We start from the raw sequence: 16,713 nt of genomic DNA on the forward strand, positions 1-16,713 counted from the left end.
TCTAGAGATTACCCAAAACCAGACTGATTAAAAAGCTTCCCAAGTGCTGACTGTACGTTGCTCTGGCAAAAGCAGTTCAAAAGCAAAGCCTGAATTTCCCCCAGCTTCATCATTCATGAGTTCATCATTAATTTGCACAGAGGCAAGTACTAGTTTTAACAATAAATTTTAAGTTAAGTAGTATGAAACCCATTGCTCTGTTCAACATCTCTAAGACCACGAAGAAACCTTCCCCGTTGTTTCATTTTAGAATGAAATTTGATTTTTTAAGACATAAGCAATCTCAAGTCTCTCACATTCCTAGTGCAGTTGCAAATACAAAACCTGTCACACTATAACCAGTTTTCTTTTTAAAGTAGATGCAGAAGAGTTTCTCTGTAACATTTAAAATAAGTTCTTCCCCACAGCTCCTGAAGATAGTTCAGCAATGGCAGGAGAACTTGTATTAAATTCTCAACAATACATAAGTAGGTTGAGATGCATTGAGAAAAATACTGGAAGATTAGCCAATCAGTCTATGTATGGATATTCTCATGAGGTCAGAACACACATATTTGAACCACAATCCCCTTTACAAAAGCCAACATCTTTCAGTGTTATTTGTGATTTCCATGGATCAGCAGCTATGAGGGCAACAAGAAGAGTTAAATATTTAAGAAGCCTCCACCAAATATGATTAGCCAAAAGCAGCTGAAACTTTAGCTGGATTAGCTGTACAAACCAGGGCGAACTGATATAGTCCAATACCTGCCCCATTATATATGGACCTTTTTTTGCCCCTCACACCAAAGGCAACAGAGCTATAGATCTTATGTATGGACGGAAGTTTTTTTTTTTAAGTCTAGGACAACGCACTGTAGGCATATAACACAGATAGCAGCAAAGTAACTTTCTGTCTGTTTGGGCGTCGGATTTTTTTTGTCTTTTTTTTTTTTTTTTTCTTTTTTTTTTTTTTTTTTTTTTGAAAGCAAGAAAGTGCTTCAGAGCTCTGGAAAAGTGAGCAGAATCAGAACTCCTCATGGACATTACGTGCATAGTCCATAAGCTTGCTGCCTGTGAAGTATTCACTGTATTTCAGGATCTCCTCCAGCTCTAAGTGATGGTTTTGATTTTCATCTGCTACTGCTATCATTTGCTTCGCTTCATTTAGGGCATTGTATTCATTCCTAGGATCCATATATTCCTAAAACAAATAAGAAAATAATTTTCAATCACTAAGCACACATTTCCACATATCACAATAATGAACCTGTGCTCTATGTAAGCTTCAGCAATTATGAGAATAACGTAAGTGAACATAAATCATGGAAAAAGGTGTTAGCACATCTTTTTAACAGGCTTACATCTATCTCCCAGATATTTTTCCATTCACTGCTTCCTTGGCTGTTCTCAACAGATATCCACATTTTCTCAGCTTATGCCAGTGTCTAAAAATAAAAATATTTTTGACATTTTGGTTGCAACTCACTATCAAATTTGGTGTTTTTTGTGAAGAAATATCAATTCAAAATTTAAAAGTGGCACACTGTCGATCTGTATGACCTCAATTTTCTTGTTTCTGGAGATAATCTTTTTGGAACATGTTCAATTTAGAACTTTCTTGTTCCATTTTAAACCACCAGGCAGACATTACAGAGGTCAGAAGTCTCAGAAACAAAGCATTTTGCTCCTTCACCTAACTTGAAATAGATTAAAAGTTTTCAAGCAGTGCACTTTAGTTCATCACAGAAGACTCCATATTATCTTCAATTTCTTCCCAGATGTGACATACATGTGCGTGCATCCATGTGTGTGTATGTATACAAAGACTTCAGAGATAAAACAGCTGTTTTTAAAAGAAAATTCTCAGTAAAAAGGCTATTAACATTGTTTATGTCACAATATAACTGTTTATCCATACTACCACTATCATTCATACCCACACATTTGCATACTGAGAAGGTTAGGAACTTTAAGATTCATCCTGTCTCAGGGAGAACACCAACATTTTAGAGGTTCTCTTTTCACACTGCCTATGCTGCAGTTTGAATTCTGCTAGTCAAAGTACATTCCTACATCCAGAAAGGAAAAAAAGCCAGAAACGAGCCACGAGCTTCTTCCATTGGCCACAAAACTGCCACAACTATAGGGTGCAAAATATTTGATGTTGTTTGGTAGACTCTTCTGGAGACAGAATTATTAGAAGAAAGCCTTAATTCTGCAAACCAAACTCCAAAAAGGCCACAAACTAGAATCCATACTTGAAAATAATAATTTGTGTTTTTAAAAAAGAAAAACACTCTGAAAGACAAGAGATCTCTGCTATTTTCTAGGCTAGCGGGGCCCCAGGGTTTGTTGGTTGTTGGGTTTTTTTGGCTTATTTTTGTTTTTTTTTTTTTTCTTTTTTAAATGAATATATAGTTTGCCCGTTACTCCTTTTGCAACTGAAAGTATGACTCATTGTCCCATTAACCAGTGCACCTAATGAAATCTGTGACTTGCTTTCATGCACTCCATATCCATACAAGTGTCTATGTGACAACAAACCCTAAAAGCATACCTATGAATAACAGTTGTGCCGGGAAAACTCCCCCTCCTCTTTAACAAAAAGCATAAAACACTATTTGCAAGCACTACTAATAAAGTAGATACACCGTACGGTTAATTCAAATATTTTTGGACTTCATATTCTCTAAAGCAGTTTCAATCCTGTATTTAAAAACCAACTATTGGTTTTAAAAACATTAGAACTACTATTTGAGGAAGACTTACCTCCAGCTCTTCCATTGTGACAATACCATCATGGTTAGCATCAATGAGCTCCTCAAATTCCTTCCTTCTATCTTTTACCCAGTCATCATCAATATCTTGAGCTTGCTGGTTCTCTACAGTACCAACAGGTAAGGAAATGAACTCTGAAAGAGTAAGTTTCTTATCTCCGTCTTGATCTACAACAGAAGTATATAATAACAGAAAAGTATTTGCTTAATGCCCATTAAAAATGACAAATTCCTTCACGTCAGAGATGTCATTGGTACAGTCTGCCTGGTTTCAGCAGTCCACAATCCTGACTCTAGCAGAGAAGAATAGTTACCATTTATATCTTTGGTTAGCCAAAAACTCTCTGTATTATAGTACACACACAATGTTTTAGAAAGCTAAAAAACATACACTCATCAATATACTAAACAAAAAGAATTTTACTGGTCCTGAAGGACACACCAGGTGGCAAGCTGGGCTTTTTTTTTTTTTTTTTTTAAATTTTTGTTGTTTACTTTTTCAACAATCTACTGCAATAGAAAGTTTCTTACAGCTGTATCCAGTCTCCCCTTGTATTACCATTCAGGTAAATTAATACTCATAAAAGACTGCGTACTGGAATTGTTCTGTCTGTGCGTGCCACACACTCTTCACATTTATTAAGCTAACAACTAGCAAAGTCATAGTTCTCTTTTTTTTTTAATCCAGGTGTTCTAGCAGTTTTAAATAAGGATCACTATTGACTCAATAGGAAAAAAAACATGTGTGCCAATACTTATGAATTTAAAAAAAAATACTGTTTTCTTAGAAACCTCAACCATTTATTTCCATGACTGTACGTCACGATTCTTACATGGCTGCTGTACTGGGGAAGTACAAAGCAATTAATGCCCTCCTCACGGAACATTCACATCAATATATTTTATAATATTTTACTATTCATCAAACCTTTTCTACTATTACCACAGTGACCCTACAATGCAGCAGCACTTCGGTGTCAAATAGTGTCAGCTGATCTTCTCTGTATGAAGTGCTCGGAGTATCTTTCTAACGTAGAATGTTGTGCTGTTCTTTAACAACCAGAGACTAGATTTAGTCTTGAGAAATGCACAGACAACTCCACAGAGATGCCAGCATTTGTGCTAAGTTTGTTTTTCTTACTCATCACATTAGAAGATGTGTAGAACAGAGCAAACAAGATGTGCCAAAATTTCAGACTGACCCATGACAGTGCAATGACCTAACAAAGTCTACCCAATAAAATAGTTTTCAAGTAAACAACTCCCAAGAAATGTGTTTTAAAATGGCATACCCAAATCTCGGATGATTTCTTTCACCATGAACTTCAGCATTCCTCTACTATGCTCTGGATGAAGAAAGGACAAGAATTCTTCTTCATTCAACAACAGATCAGGAGGTGGGTTGTCAGCTTGGTACCATCGATCCTTCAGGTTATCTAAAACTTCCTGTGCTAGAAATTTAAGAAAAAGATTTAAGCTATCATGTTCAATTTATTTAAAGTTCTTAAAATATACCTTCCCCTGTTACTCAATTGTTTAAACAAGGATGACCTATGAACCAGTTATTTTACAGTTCAACTACCAGGGAAAGCGGATGCTGAGGGGAAACAAAGTGCAATTAGTTTCGTCTAGTTTGTGCTGAAACATTAGGAAAGATCCTTTAACCAAACAACTGAACTGAAATTAGGAGATGAAAATAAAGATTTAGCTACACCTGTATCAAAACTTCAATGTATCAAGTGAAAAGTAACTAGTATTGTTAGCTGGTTCCGGTAGGAGGTATGAATAATTCAACTTTGTTCAGTACTACTTGTTCTCCTTCCTTATTTTCATATTTTGAAGCCCACTACCAACAGAAATCTTTCACCTGACTGAATACCAGTAGTACCTTTCTTCTGAACGAATCATTTTTGTTTTCTACTTCAAACCAGTTCTGCACACAGAAATAGCCACAACATTCTTCAAATTCAAAATATTCTTCAGATTGCAATTGTGACATCACACACCTAGTTAATATCTACAAGAAAGGAAGATGTCAACCAAGTATTTTCCTACCCAAATAATAACCATAGAACAAACCCTTTAACATTTAGTGCGTTTTCTTCTAAGACTAAATAACATGACTATCATTAAACCTAGAAAGGTGCTTCCAATCTGTGACACACCATTGTACTAGTGCTTTGGCTAATAGCACCACATAGGTTTATTCTACTCTACAGCACTTGTTAAATCTACCACAGGTAAGAAAATATTCTTTGCCAACACAGCGGTTCCAAGCATGATCAAAGGGACACATTTTATTACTCCAATTTTATAACACTCAACTTTTCTTATTTCAACTTGGCATTTCTTAACACAACATTATCTAAACCAAAACCAGTTGTATTATTGTTTTGAACTCTTTTTAGCTATGTTCAAGCTCACAAGATTTGAGTTAACAAAACAGTACAGTGACCTACCACAAAGCGATGATTGAATTATGCATACTCCACGCAATTTTAAGTGCAGAACTTTTTTCTCCAGCCACACCGCAATTCCAGATAGCACCCTCACCTTCACAAAACTACATATATGAATTAAGCTTAAGAATTGTATTAAACAGATTATAAAAAAGAAAAATCAAAGCGTGGTTTTTACAGCAATCAACAATACATTTCAATGGACAGCTGTTCTTTACAAAGTATCTAACTGAAAAGGCAGTATAAGCAAAGCCATAAAGCAGAGGACTAGGAAAGCGATGAAGAGACTTCTGCCCTGCCTCTGCTCCTTCCTTCTTCCTTTACCCTGTCAAAGGCTCAGAATTTAAAAGACTCACCTACCCAGAGAGAACTTAGATCCTTAGACTCAGATACATCATCCAGTATTTCAGCCTAAAAATGTGATTTGTTGAAACTATGAGAGATTTAAGAGGGTAGCTCTACAAAAGAAAGTTTGGAAACATCAAGAACAGATGCTAAGCTAAGCACCAAGAAATTTAGTTTTCAGTTACTTAAGGATACAAGTATTTATTATTCCTTTTAGCTACCTTGTCTATTCTATATCAGAAAGCATTCTGACTTCAGACCTAACCCCTGCGTATGTTTTAGTTATCACTATAATTTAATAAAGGGAAATATTTTTGCTTCAAGGAGCAAATGCAAGTTGAAGTACACGTGTACGAACAGATACATCAGCACCAAAATCACTTTGTATTTCCACTTCTTTCATCTTACACCACGCGGACAAGCACTTTTTAGTTGGGTTTAAAAAAAATCACTTAAGAATCATAATTTGTACATGAGTTTCCGCTAAAACCATGCATCTGATTTGAAGAAAAAAATCACCTTGCAACACACAACATGAATATTATGTGCACCTTATGGTCCTGAACATAACCAAACAGGAAAAAAATACCTGTATAGAGTATTCTTTTTCTGGTGTAGGCATTTTCTAAATGACACACTGGAAAAAATACTGTCTGTAACACACCCTGCTATCTGTAAAATACACTAACAAACACAAATCTGAAGCATTTGCTTTTCACAAGTTTTAAAACCACTCTGCAAGACTATAATCTTCAGATAATAAACTTTTTTTTAAATTTAATAAACTGTCTTAAATAGCTCCTGCATCCTTTTGGTTGCTGAGTTACAAGAGGGGAAAAAACCCAACGGTCACATTTACATTTTTGAACTGCTAGTTGCAATTAAGAGTTAAGTCTTCAGTGAATTTTTTTTTTTTTTTTTTGCGAAGAGTAAAGAAATCCTTCAGAGTCTTAATATGAATCTTAGGGCAAGTTTGTAAATGGCAAGTTTTAGTTCTATCAAGGACACAAGTAAACACAGAATAATCAAATCACTTACTCATGGTTTTCTCGTGTAGCCAATGCAAAGGTTAGAAGTCACAAGTCAACCTCTTTTTGCCTACCTTTCTTACTCAGTCTTAAATGAAACTCAACTGTCAGTCATCAGTTGAAACTATCATTATCTGCACAAATTTAATATAAAGTTGTGTCCCTAGTTTTGGCCTGGCATCCAAACTGTAGTGCGCCTCTGCGCAAAACTCAGAATATGCCTTAAGATCCACACATTCAGTTATTTTTTATTTTACAGACCGAAAAAGAGTACTTTTGCACTGCACTAGAGTATGAAAATAAGTTTTGCCTATCATCCTCAGGAAGCGGTAGATAACTTAATTTGATTTTCCCAAACGAGGCTTGTTACCTAGGTAGAAAAATGATTATGTACAGACTTCCCTTATTCAGCAAATCTTTTATCTGATGAGCATTCCTGTAAACTGTAGTTAACCACACTGCCATAGAACACACTGCACAGGTGTTTTCCCTGCCATAAAATTCACAGGCCCATTTGCATTTTAGTTGCTTTTTGACAAATGGAAAATATAACATAACCCATTTTTAAATGACTAATTCCTGCAAGGAAAGGCTAAGGCTTCGTATTTTACTGAACAGTAAATTTAAACACTTTTAGATGGGCGAGGTGGGAGTGGGGAGATTACTCTGTTAAGAGTTGCCATGTTTATACCAAGCCAGACTTAAATGAAAATTTCAAAAGTAGTAAGGAAGAAATGATCACTCTCTCTCTACAGAGAACTTAGATGAAAGATGAAACGATTGTTAGGCAACCTTCTGCTATTAACTTCTAGTATGCTTTGCAGTGCCTAAGCATGTACCAATTTAAACACAACACTGTTTGGTAGCACATACACCCCTCCTCAGTTTTAGAACAGGAATCGTGTATAGCAGGTCCCTTTCATTTGGAGCAACAGGGGACCTGGTTCCCACATTCACAATACAATGGTCCACATACAACACAGGTCTGACAAATTGTAGCAGACTGTTAAACATAAATAACTGAAAACTATTCAAATAGGCAGTAACAAATAAGCAACCACGATTTTTCAGTGTTAAATATTTATATCAAGAGTGTCAAGAAGGCAGATCTGAGTTGGAAAGAATTCTAGTATTTCTGTCTTACGACTTACACATTCTACATTTGTGTGGAAGCAAAAGAACAACTAAAACATTCATCTTATATTAAGAACAGTTTTGACATTCAGGTTTTAGGAAAGTAAAAGAAAAACCAACACACACCAAAGGGCTGCACTTACTTTCTTCATCTATTTTCAACTCTTCATTGTTTCTGATCTTCTCTGCAATCTCTTTTTCATTAAAGCCCTTACTTGCCAAAAATTTAATTTTGTATTCATCCCAGGACACATGGCCTGTAAGAAAGAGCCATATCTCAGACATGACACAGCATGCTTAAGTGACGAACTTTTGGTCTCATTACTTAAAACAGTATGCGCTAAAATCTTTTGGTTCAGCACTATAACCATCACACTAAGCTTATGAATGGCAATATGAAAACTATCACCTGATTCACTTTTATGTTTCTTTAGACCAGACAGGCCTTGTGAAAATAACCTATTCATGTCACTGTCCTCACCTCATCCCTGGCAGAGCCACTTAACTTGTTACAATTTCCTATGACCGCAAGTGAAATAACATAGCAGTCAAGACAGAACTACAATGCTGACTGGAGCACATTACTTCTTTGCTCTATTGTCTTCTGTATGGAACAAAACTGTTGTGATTACATGCAGTCCAAACGAACTTGGATTTTGACACAGCACATCTGAAGAGCAGCCAGTAGGTTTGGCTGCTAGCAACAGACTTAAGATGTCATCAGGAGTCGGAGGAATCATTCATCTTACCGTCACCATCAGGGTCCACAGCTCGGAAGTGCATTTTATTCTCTTCCACAGCTTCCTGGAAATGTTCATCTGTCTTTTCTATAACCCAGCGCTGCATCTCTTTTGCGCTTATCTTTTTATCATTATTTATATCCACCCTATGGATGAATAGCAAACAAGATTTAGATTTGGGGGGGAGGTATGGTATATTTTTAGATTCTAAATTAATTACTTTATTCAACAATAACAAACATAGGTTGCTACACAAAAGAGTATATTTATAACCCTCTCTGAGAAGTTGTACATTCTTTGAACTACAGAGTAAACAAGTAGCAAGTTAACCATTTATTTCATAATTAAATTTAAGTAACTACAACATCTAGGTTACTACTCAGTGAAAAACACTCAGCCATACTTCACTTTGCTGTAAGTTAACTCATTTCAGTATTATGTTTTTGAGTAAATTTTTGAAGTAGAGGAAACCACAGATACATCACTCATGGCACATTAGCTCATCTCTTATTGGTTCAGAATTGTCAACTGCCAGCTCCTGCAGACTTTCACTACTTTGAAAATTTTCTTCTCTCAAACCATTAACTCCCTCTCAATTTATCTTTCCAAGTCCTTTTTACCTTGACTTCCAAGATCTCTGAAGTTTAGTGATGAGCTGCCTCCCTGCGTCTGCTAGATCACATCACAACTGTTGTGACCATTAAAAAAAATGAAAATATAATGTGAATAACCTTGGTGCAAGGACTTTCAAACTACTTAATACTTTGACTGTAGTACTTGTAAGTGGAAAAAAACAAACAAACCAAGTTTCCTCTATTGTACCTCGATCTCTGGTAACACATAACAGCTGATAGCTTTTAATTCTTAACACATTTAAAAGCTGTGCGCATACATTTGTTCTCCATAGGTTTCTGAGGTACCAGGCTCACTTCACTTTGTCAAAGGATATGCTTGTACTCTGTGCTACTGAGCTACAGAACCAAACTTTTTCTGACTAAATTTATCAGTAAACGTCCAATCTGATAATCCACTGTTCTCCTTAATGTACTACCAATATTGCTTTACTGTATTAAGATACACTGCCACACCATCAATTCCATTAATGCTTATTTCATTAAAAAGAAGTTAATATAAAAATTACAGTTGAAGAACAAATACAAAAACAATAACATGCCACTTGAAGGTTTTTTTGAGCATATCATTAAGTATTTATTCAAAAAAGATACAACAGTATTTAAAACTGAAAAGACATCACTAACATTTAGGAGTCAAGATTCTATTTAAAGCATACCAAAACCACTCCATTTCAATTAGAAAAAAAAAAAAACAACAAACAAAACACACCAACAAAGAAAAACACAAAAAAAAAACCCAGCTTGACTCTGGCTTTTTTATCTGTTTGTATCACTGTCTTAACAGTACTGAAGTGTTATCATTGAAACTCCAGTTATTAAATATGCGATTTGCCTTTAAACGTCAACTAAATGTTAAAAGCTTAAGCCAAGTAACAACCCTAGCACCTAACCTTCTACAACACTTAGCTGTATTAATAAATGCAGTATTAGTGGTTTTAAATGTTGTGTCACATCTTTCCACATATATATGCACAGGTTCAGTATTAGCAACTTTTCAGTATCAATGGCAAGACCAGTAAAATGATTATATTCGACTCGTGCCACCTTGCGCTTACCGGGTGAACAAATGTGGGTTTTGACATGGAATAGGTACTGTCAAAAGTCAGAAGGGAAAACAAAGCATTTTCCCCTCAACATTTAACATTGAAGTTTCCTTAGATCAAAGATCAAAGCTATCAAACTTACTACTTCCAAGCTGTACTTTCCATCTAAATCACATTACAATGTGAGGCAGAAAGGTAACAAACATCCCATTTATTGCCCTTCTAGCTCATGAAAGTACACCTTTGCTCTGCTACCACAGTTCACAAGAAGTCTCCAATGGCTCAGATTTTCATGAACTAGCAGGCATCCACTGTGCAAGGCGAGCTGAAATCCTTTCAGTGTCCATAAACAGCACTTCTTTTGAGAGGAATATTTACAACTGTATGAAATATAAAATATGGTCCTGTTGTGAGGTTACCATCTAAGGTGATAAAAGCAAAAGACTGTCCATGCTTCCTTAGACAACCATCTCATTCAGAACGGACTACTGAAAACATTTCCACTAATAATGACAAGCTTAGATAATTACGTGTTGCCGAACAACCTAATACTGGTAAGTCATGGAAAACTGATGGGCAATCAGTTTTCTGAGGCAGATCAGCCTGAACGCTCAAAAGATGTTAATACATCTTTTGGTACATTTCAACGCACTCCTTAAAAAAATTGCCAAAGAACAGGTACTGACAAGAAAGAATTTAAGTTCAGGAAAACAAGATGAATCCAAGTATCCCAGATTACAACTTTGCTCAAACCTTCCTCGGCAATCTGTGTCCAGAAATCTTGTGATGATTTCTCAAACTTCATGATACACCAGCTCCAAAAAAAAAAAAAAAAAAAAAAAAAAAAAAAAAAAAAAAAAAAATCCTGATTGCTCTTTTTCTACAAGAAGCATGGTTTTCTGCTCAAGTGTGCTATCTCAGATTTGTAGAAACTTAGGTATATGATATACTACTTCCTGAATTGACAGCAAAGAAAGTTTTTGTAAAAATAGGGACTACTGTTAGCATAAATTTGAATTAAAACACAGACTACAGAGAGCAACTTACCTTATTGCTTACCTGTCTCATCCAAAGAAAATTATAGATAAGCCACAGCCCAGACAGTAGTTGATGCAACGTGGTAAGCACCACTAGTATTAACACATTTCAGTAATGGGCAACACCAGACATAACAGCTCTTCATAATGTCTAAGTTCAAGGTTAACACTTCACTGTCTATTCAAACTATATTTCATTATCTACTCACAGCCTAAATGTTAATACTACCTTTGAGTAAGTATGCTATTTTGTAGGATAACTGTAAATTTTTCCTTAACAAAAGCCTATAGTAAGGGCTACATTGAATATAGATGTCAAGCCTGGAAGAACAGGTTTTAAACACTTCAGCCCAGTTTCTCAACTACAAGCCATTAAAAATCAGATTTTTGTGGCCACCTTCCAAAAATCCACATCTATAAACACTGGCCACTCAGGTTTTCAGATTCATGTTTTCAGGATCCTAAATGACAACACCACAATGCTGCCCGAGGTATTGGTGGGAGTAGGAAGGCAGTGTTCCTACCTAAAGGACTAAAGATAACAATTTCCTTGAGCACCTAATGCGTATCACTTTAGAGCTGGTTTTTGTTTCATCCAAATAATGAAAAGCAGATCCAGAAAGTAATTTTTAATAACAGAAAACAAAGCAAAGCTCTACTTTACATGGTAGGAGGTATGCAAAATTTATTAGATGTATATTTAAATGTACAGGTTAGGAAAAACACAGATCAGGGTGCACACACTACTTAAAACCTTCCAATGGCTTACAGCATAAACAGCTTTTTAACTGAATATTACAAATCTGTAATCTAAACCGAAGATATCAAAACAGGAAAGCTGAAAAATGTCCCCTCTCCTCATTCTTTATTGTACCTGCTATTGTCCAACATCAGCTGTCATCGCTAGTATCTTCCTGCCATAGACAGAATACATACCAGTAGAAATGAATACTGTGTTAGGCTCTGAGATAAACCTGAAATTAAGAAAGGGGGCATGGATCTTGCCAAAACCACTCCCTATCTGAACACAGTCAGTCACAGCTGTAAAGTCTAAGAGAGCACTTACAAGCATTGTGAGATTCAGAACAAGTTCTGCTTTAAGAAAGGATAAGTTCATGACTTTTAAACAAGGGGAAAAAAACAAACCAAAAAGCCTCTGTACATGGTAGTAGTTAACAGAAGGTATATTTAAGCCTCTGACCTGATGAATGACCATCAAGGTAAGGCACTCAGCTAACACAAAGATTTTAATTTTTAAATCACAACTAGGACTGCCACTAAGTAGCTCTCGTCTCTAGGACGAGAGGAAATGGCCTCATGTTGCGCCAAGGGAGGTTTAGATTGGACATTAGGAAAGATTTCTTTACTGAAAGAGTGGTCAAACATTGGAACAGGCTGCCCAGGGAAGTGGTGGAGTCACTATCCCTGGAAGTATTTAAAAGACGTGTAGATGTGGCGCTTAGGGACATGGTTTAGTGGGCATGGTGGTGTTGGGTTGACAGTTGGACTCGATGATCTTAGAGGTCTTTTCCAACCTTAATGATTCTATGAAAACATCAGCAAAATGCAAATGCTAGAAGGATACTCAACTTTCAAACTCACAGAGGTAACTCCATCACCACAAAAACACCCTGACAGAAAGCCACACACATTACATTCTTCTGTACTTGAATTTATCAGTTTTGTTCAACACATGTAATTTAATTTACAAGATAACTGACCCTTAGAAGCACGGCTCACCAAGCTGAATTCTAGTACCCAATGCCGTCGATTTAGCGAAATTAGCGTCACCATAAATACACTTGATTGCTTTCAATATCCTTCCTCCTTCCCTCCCATCAACACTCACTTATGCAAGCTAAACTACACTATACAGCAAAAGAATAGAAAATCTACAGATTTCAGGCTAATTTAAACTATTTAAATGGAGACTACAGCAAATGGGTTTTTTTGCAATTATGAGAAGTACAAGAAGGAAGGATGTCAAGTAAGCCCCTCCCACAGATTTTCTTGACCTGAAGGTACCTGAACACTTACCCTTGGCAGGGAATAAAGACTAAAAAGATGCACCATGCCCTAGTTTCCCAGGGCAAAGTGGAAGTACTGGTTAACCTGTAAAAAACCACTTCTGTAGACAAGTAAGGCTTGTCCTCCCAGTAAAGACTGACTTCAGAAACTGAAATACAGAATTACGAAATGCCACTTGTTCTTTCAGTCACATACAGCTTGCTTGCCTAGAAAAACATGGTTTGGAGAGCTTTTCTTCCACACTTAACTTTATTTTCAGTATTCCTATTAGACAATAATTTATGCTTTGAATTGACTACTTTATATCATACTGGCACGCCACAGAATCTCAGCTTTCATTAATTGTGTGTTTTCTTTATGTCTTCAAAGAAAATATTTCCAAAGCACCTGGAAGCCTGTGACTTACTAGCTTTTCACAGAAGTTCACAGTATTTCTCTTTTCACTCAGCCTTTAAAAGCATGTCTAGAAAGCAACCAAATTCCTCAGAATGCTTTTCTACATTTCTAATCTGATCATCTGACGGAATGTAATTTTAAGTATCTGAGTGAAGTTGATCTTGAATCCAATTGCTTTAAGCTTCCTAAGACAACCTCTTTCATAACAAACAGGCAGAAATGAATGGAGTTTGCAATTTGTGAATGACAATTTACTAACCACCAGTTGAATGTTTCCAATAAACATTAGCAATAAAGAAAATGAAACCTTCTAAGCACAATCTTAATATTTGTATATATCCTACCAATGAAGTGAGCGGTCTGAATAGCAGACATAGTAATAAAGGATACTACTCTAAACGAAAAAGGCACTCTGATTCGCCTATTTGCTTTAGCTACCTTTACTCAGGAGAACACCTGAGTTATTGTTATTATGTTATTATTGTTATTAAGTTAATATGATTATGTTATTATTGTTATCACTGTTATTATTGATATTTTTTCCGTTAACGAAAAGTTTGCAGAAAAGAAGCTTTGTTAAGCCTTCTCATTTTATCTCAAGTATATGCGCATCCCCACACCATCATCAGCATTAAGAGCACCAATGTAACTTAAGCTGTTCTAATAAAATTAATCCTCCATTGCAAAAATGCAAATAAAGTCAATTCTGCCACCTACTGTCTAAAAGTATGCACTGATGTTGATTTCCATTTCCATTATGTTTACTGACCTCCAAACATCTGACCATTTATTAGTTGACACAAACCTTATCTAGCACAAGAAGTGCTTTATAAAATGTCTAAAAGTAAAGTTAATATTTTTACACCAAGTAAAGAGCTAGATGAAGTTTTCAAAAAGGCTACAAAAGAAAAATTTAACCTTTCTATTCTCATGTTTCATTCTCATTTTCTAAATTCTGAGGAACTAAATGTTTTGTTAACAACACTGCTAAATTAATGAAGAAAGCTGTCGTGTCAATTCCTGAATTCCTGGTATGTGCAGTTAGGCATAATTATTTTTAACCTTCATGTATTTCATTTGAAACACTCAAAGTTTAGACACTCAGCATCTACTAGAAAGTTTTATGAACAGAAAGCAGCTGTTTGTTCACCACAATCTTACCCCATTGTTTGTCTGTTCCTTTTCTTCCCTTCTGCCTTTACTATTGTCTTTTCAGTGTTTTTCCTCTGCAGTTATTTGCAGAAGTCACAACAGAAACAAAACCAAGATCCGTATGGAATATAAGCCCAAACAATAAACAAGAAACTTAGATTGCCAACTGAAACCAAACTTACAGCAAAGCAACAGAGCATACTACCACTAGAACAAAACTGGAACAAACTCCCACCCTCCCAATTCATTGCATGGGCATCCTACCACTAAGGAAGCCCTTCCTTACTAATTCCTTGATTTAAAATACAAGTGTCGTTGATTATTCATTGAGCCAGGAAACCAGGAAAAATTAATATTAATTTTCATACCTCGAGAGGCTACGTAGATTTTTTCACATAAAAGCAGTATGTTTTGTCATAAATTTTACTAGATCACAGCACGAATCCTGTATACTGATCGTGACTCTCAACACATTCTCACTCCTGAGAATGGTTTATACAGGTATGTTAATACCTTAATAACATGAACACAGTGCTTATAGTACGATGCTTTCCCCCTCATCATTGCAATTCTTTAATATCACAGAAAAACTTGCAAATTTTACTCTGAAGATCAGAGAAAGAGGCTGCACTGTTCTTGGCAATGTACATAACTTACTTTGAAAAGATGACCATGAGCTTCTTCCTATTTTTTCTGGGTTCTGAATCTTCCTCAAACTCTTCCATCTCTTTTCCTAGAAAAACTTCTTGATGAAATTCTTTGTTAAGATGTCCATCCATCTCCATTTTGACCCCATTCAAGTGATCTGGGGGCAAGATTTCATTCTCATCTTTATTGTCAGCTGGCTTTTCTTTGAGGGCCGAATTATTTGCAGGCCTTGCATAAACATCCATTAGAAGAAATACAAACAGAAGGGACAAATACAGAGATCCCAAACTGCAGAGAAAAGCCTGTCTTGACATCATTTTTTCCTTTTTATTCAAAATACTGGCTGATTAAATTACTGTGAATGGATCAAGTGATCTAAAAACAAAAAGGAAAAAACACATGCAAATTAAACTTTAGAACATGTCACACCTCCTAAAATTCAGAAAAACCTACACACACAAGTATTTGCTATGAAAGAATAAAAAAGCCCGTTAAATAATAAATACACAACAAGAAATTAATCTGTGTTAGTTTTTAGTCTGCACAATTGCAACCTCTGTCAGAGGACTTTGGAAGACAGCATCCTTTAAATGGCCTAGTTCTGCTCTGAAAACTGTCTTCAGGTGTTATGGCATGAGCTGACCTGACAACTGAAACCCAAGCATTTACTGAGAAGTCAACCCAGCACATGAAGCACTTACTGTCCGACTGTGCAGCCCAAGCTGAGCTGTGGCACCGTCCCTAACACCAACACTGCACTTCCCAGCAAGCTGCAGAAACAGCCACGACAGCACAACAGTTTACCAGAGATCTCAACAGACCACCTCTTTAGAAAGGCTGAAAGACGTTAAAGGTCATTTTGGAGATAACTGAGGGAAATACGATTACAAATGCCATCACATAAAGTGGAGCTAGAAACACAGAGGAAACAGCCGGCAGGAAAAGCAACCCCAGGGAAGAACCTGTCATGACTTGCTTGCTGGTGCATGAAAATTGCTGCCACGTACGAGTTCGCAGACCGCAGGGACAGGGAGAAGGACCACAGCCCGACAGACAGAGCTTCAAGGAGCACAAAACCCAGTCCCGCGAGGCACAGCAAAGCCTTGGGCACGGAGTACCCGCCCAGCCCGCGGCAGGAGTCACAGACCGAGCAGCGACGGCTAACTCCCCACCGGAGAGGGGGAGCCCGGCCGGGGCTGCCCCACCCGACTCGAAGGGCAGTGGCGGTCCCGACCCCGCTCCAGGAAAGGCCACAAGCACTCACCGAGAGCTCTGGGGCGCTCTTGGTGCCCCTTCCCGGCAACCTCCG

At 36.7% G+C, this 16,713-nt stretch overlaps 1 protein-coding gene across 1 annotated transcript; it reads right to left on the reverse strand.

Annotated features, from left to right (window-relative positions):
- Positions 1-1,006: 1,006 nt before the first annotated feature.
- On the reverse strand, positions 1,007-15,760 carry SDF4 (stromal cell derived factor 4). The gene is made up of 6 exons (XM_009577018.1): positions 15,414-15,760; positions 8,475-8,611; positions 7,869-7,982; positions 4,052-4,210; positions 2,752-2,927; positions 1,007-1,183 (listed from the first exon to the last, which is right to left on the reverse strand). Exons 1-6 carry the CDS (start codon positions 15,719-15,721, stop codon positions 1,007-1,009), a joined length of 1,071 nt encoding a protein of 356 aa, XP_009575313.1. The 5' UTR covers positions 15,722-15,760.
- Positions 15,761-16,713: the final 953 nt, after the last annotated feature.

Source organism: Fulmarus glacialis, unplaced genomic scaffold (assembly GCF_000690835.1).
Source record: "Fulmarus glacialis isolate BGI_N327 unplaced genomic scaffold, ASM69083v1 scaffold12424, whole genome shotgun sequence".
Classification (NCBI taxonomy): Eukaryota; Metazoa; Chordata; class Aves; order Procellariiformes; family Procellariidae; genus Fulmarus; species Fulmarus glacialis.

Bases quoted from the DNA above. Each gene is read 5' to 3' on its own strand.
- SDF4 (XM_009577018.1), bottom strand. From the start codon at position 15,721: ATGATGTCAAGACAGGCTTTTCTCTGCAGTTTGGGATCTCTGTATTTG. The intron at 7,983-8,474 runs GTAAGATGAATG...TCTTTCTTACAG, and splicing joins TGTGGACCCTGATGGTGACG to GCCATGTGTCCTGGGATGAA. The intron at 1,184-2,751 runs GTAAGTCTTCCT...TATTTGTTTTAG, and splicing joins TCACAATGGAAGAGCTGGAG to GAATATATGGATCCTAGGAA.